The sequence below is a fragment of the Lepus europaeus genome, unplaced genomic scaffold (assembly GCF_033115175.1).
Source record: "Lepus europaeus isolate LE1 unplaced genomic scaffold, mLepTim1.pri SCAFFOLD_30, whole genome shotgun sequence".
Taxonomy (NCBI): domain Eukaryota; kingdom Metazoa; phylum Chordata; class Mammalia; order Lagomorpha; family Leporidae; genus Lepus; species Lepus europaeus.
Genome location: NW_026909177.1, coordinates 5,731,424 through 5,733,031, shown reverse-complemented (window position 1 = coordinate 5,733,031; position 1,608 = coordinate 5,731,424). Strand labels below are relative to the sequence as shown.

Genomic DNA, 1,608 nt, shown 5'->3' with positions numbered 1-1,608 from the left:
CAGAAATATCCGGTTCTGTTTTGGCTAACTCAATCACACATATTGCGACAGCATCTGTGTTTGTGTTTTCTGGATATTATTGACAAATTTTATTGTTTTGAATTTTTTTTATAAGGGAACATTTAATTTTGTGCTTGGAAACACTAACAGCTTCCACATGGAGACACCAGCTCCACACATTCGTATTTTCTAGGGAGAAAGCTAGAGGAAGTGAGGAAAACACAGGGGGGGGGGCGGTGCTTTGATGCGCCTGGTGGGCGGTCCTCATACGCGTGCTGCTCTCCTTTTCTCGGGTCTCGGAAGTCGCTAGCTGTGATCGAGGCGGCGGCAGCGGTGAGCGAGTCCTTGTGGTCTAGATAAATCAGGAAAAATGTCTCTCTATCCATCTCTTGAAGACTTGAAGGTAGACAAAGTAATTCAGGCTCAGACTGCTTTTTCTGCAAACCCTGCCAACCCAGCAATTTTGTCAGAAGCTTCTGCTCCCATCTCTCAAGATGGAAATCTTTATCCTAAACTGTATCCGGAACTGTCTCAATACATGGGCCTGAGTTTAAATGAAGAAGAAATACATGCAAATCTGGTGATGGTCTCTGGAGCACCACTTCAGGGGCAGTTGGTAGCAAGACCTTCCAGTATGAACTATATGGTGGCTCCTGTAACTGGAAATGATGTTGGGATTCGCAGAGCAGAAATTAAACAAGGGATTCGTCAAGTCATTTTATGTAAGGATCAAGATGGAAAAATTGGACTCAGGCTTAAATCAATAGATAATGGTATATTTGTTCAGCTAGTCCAGGCAAATTCTCCAGCCTCATTGGTTGGTTTGAGATTTGGCGACCAGGTACTCCAGATCAATGGTGAAAACTGTGCAGCCTGGAGCTCTGATAAAGCTCACAAGGTGCTCAAACAGGCTTTTGGAGAGAAGATCACAATGACCATTCATGACAGGCCTTTTGAGCAGACAATTACTATGCATAAGGACAGTACTGGAAACCTTGGCTTTATCTTTAAAAATGGGAAAGTAACATCCATAGTGAAAGATAGTTCTGCAGCCAGAAACGGTCTTCTCACGGAACATAACATCTGTGAGATCAACGGCCAGAATGTCATTGGATTGAAGGACTCTCAAATTGCAGACATACTATCAACATCTGGGACTGTAGTTACCGTCACAATCATGCCTGCTTTTATCTTTGAACATATTATTAAACGGATGGCGCCAAGCATTATGAAAAGCCTGATGGATCACACCATCCCTGAAGTTTAACAGTTAGGACACAATGGAAACAGCTGAGCGTCTCCAGTTTCCTTTCTCAACTACTTCTGTATTATGCACATGAAGCTTTCCCGGAGCCAGGGAGCATATGCTGCATGAGGACCTTCCCGTCTCACGATATGGCTGGGAATCTACTGGTTCATCTGATCTCCTCAGATTTCACGGTCGTTGTAGTCTTAGCCTGGTTTTACAGCTGTGAAACTTTCACAAGATTGACTGACTTTCCTAGAATAGTTTCTCTACTGGAAACCTGATGCTTTTCTAAGCCATTGTGACGAGGGTGATTGATGCCAGCTTAGCTTTGTATGAGAACCAGTTACCTTTCTTCTAGG

At 43.6% G+C, this 1,608-nt stretch overlaps 1 protein-coding gene across 1 annotated transcript; it reads left to right on the top strand.

The window, feature by feature from the left end:
- The first annotated feature begins 341 nt into the window (after window positions 1-341).
- Window positions 342-1,330, top strand: LOC133754906 (syntenin-1-like). Its single transcript, XM_062185252.1, has one exon. The coding sequence runs from the start codon at window positions 371-373 to the stop codon at window positions 1,265-1,267; it is 897 nt and encodes a 298-aa protein (XP_062041236.1). The 5' UTR covers window positions 342-370; the 3' UTR covers window positions 1,268-1,330.
- The last annotated feature ends 278 nt before the right edge of the window (window positions 1,331-1,608 follow it).

Bases quoted from the DNA above. Each gene is read 5' to 3' on its own strand.
- LOC133754906 (XM_062185252.1), top strand. From the start codon at position 371: ATGTCTCTCTATCCATCTCTTGAAGACTTGAAGGTAGACAAAGTAATT.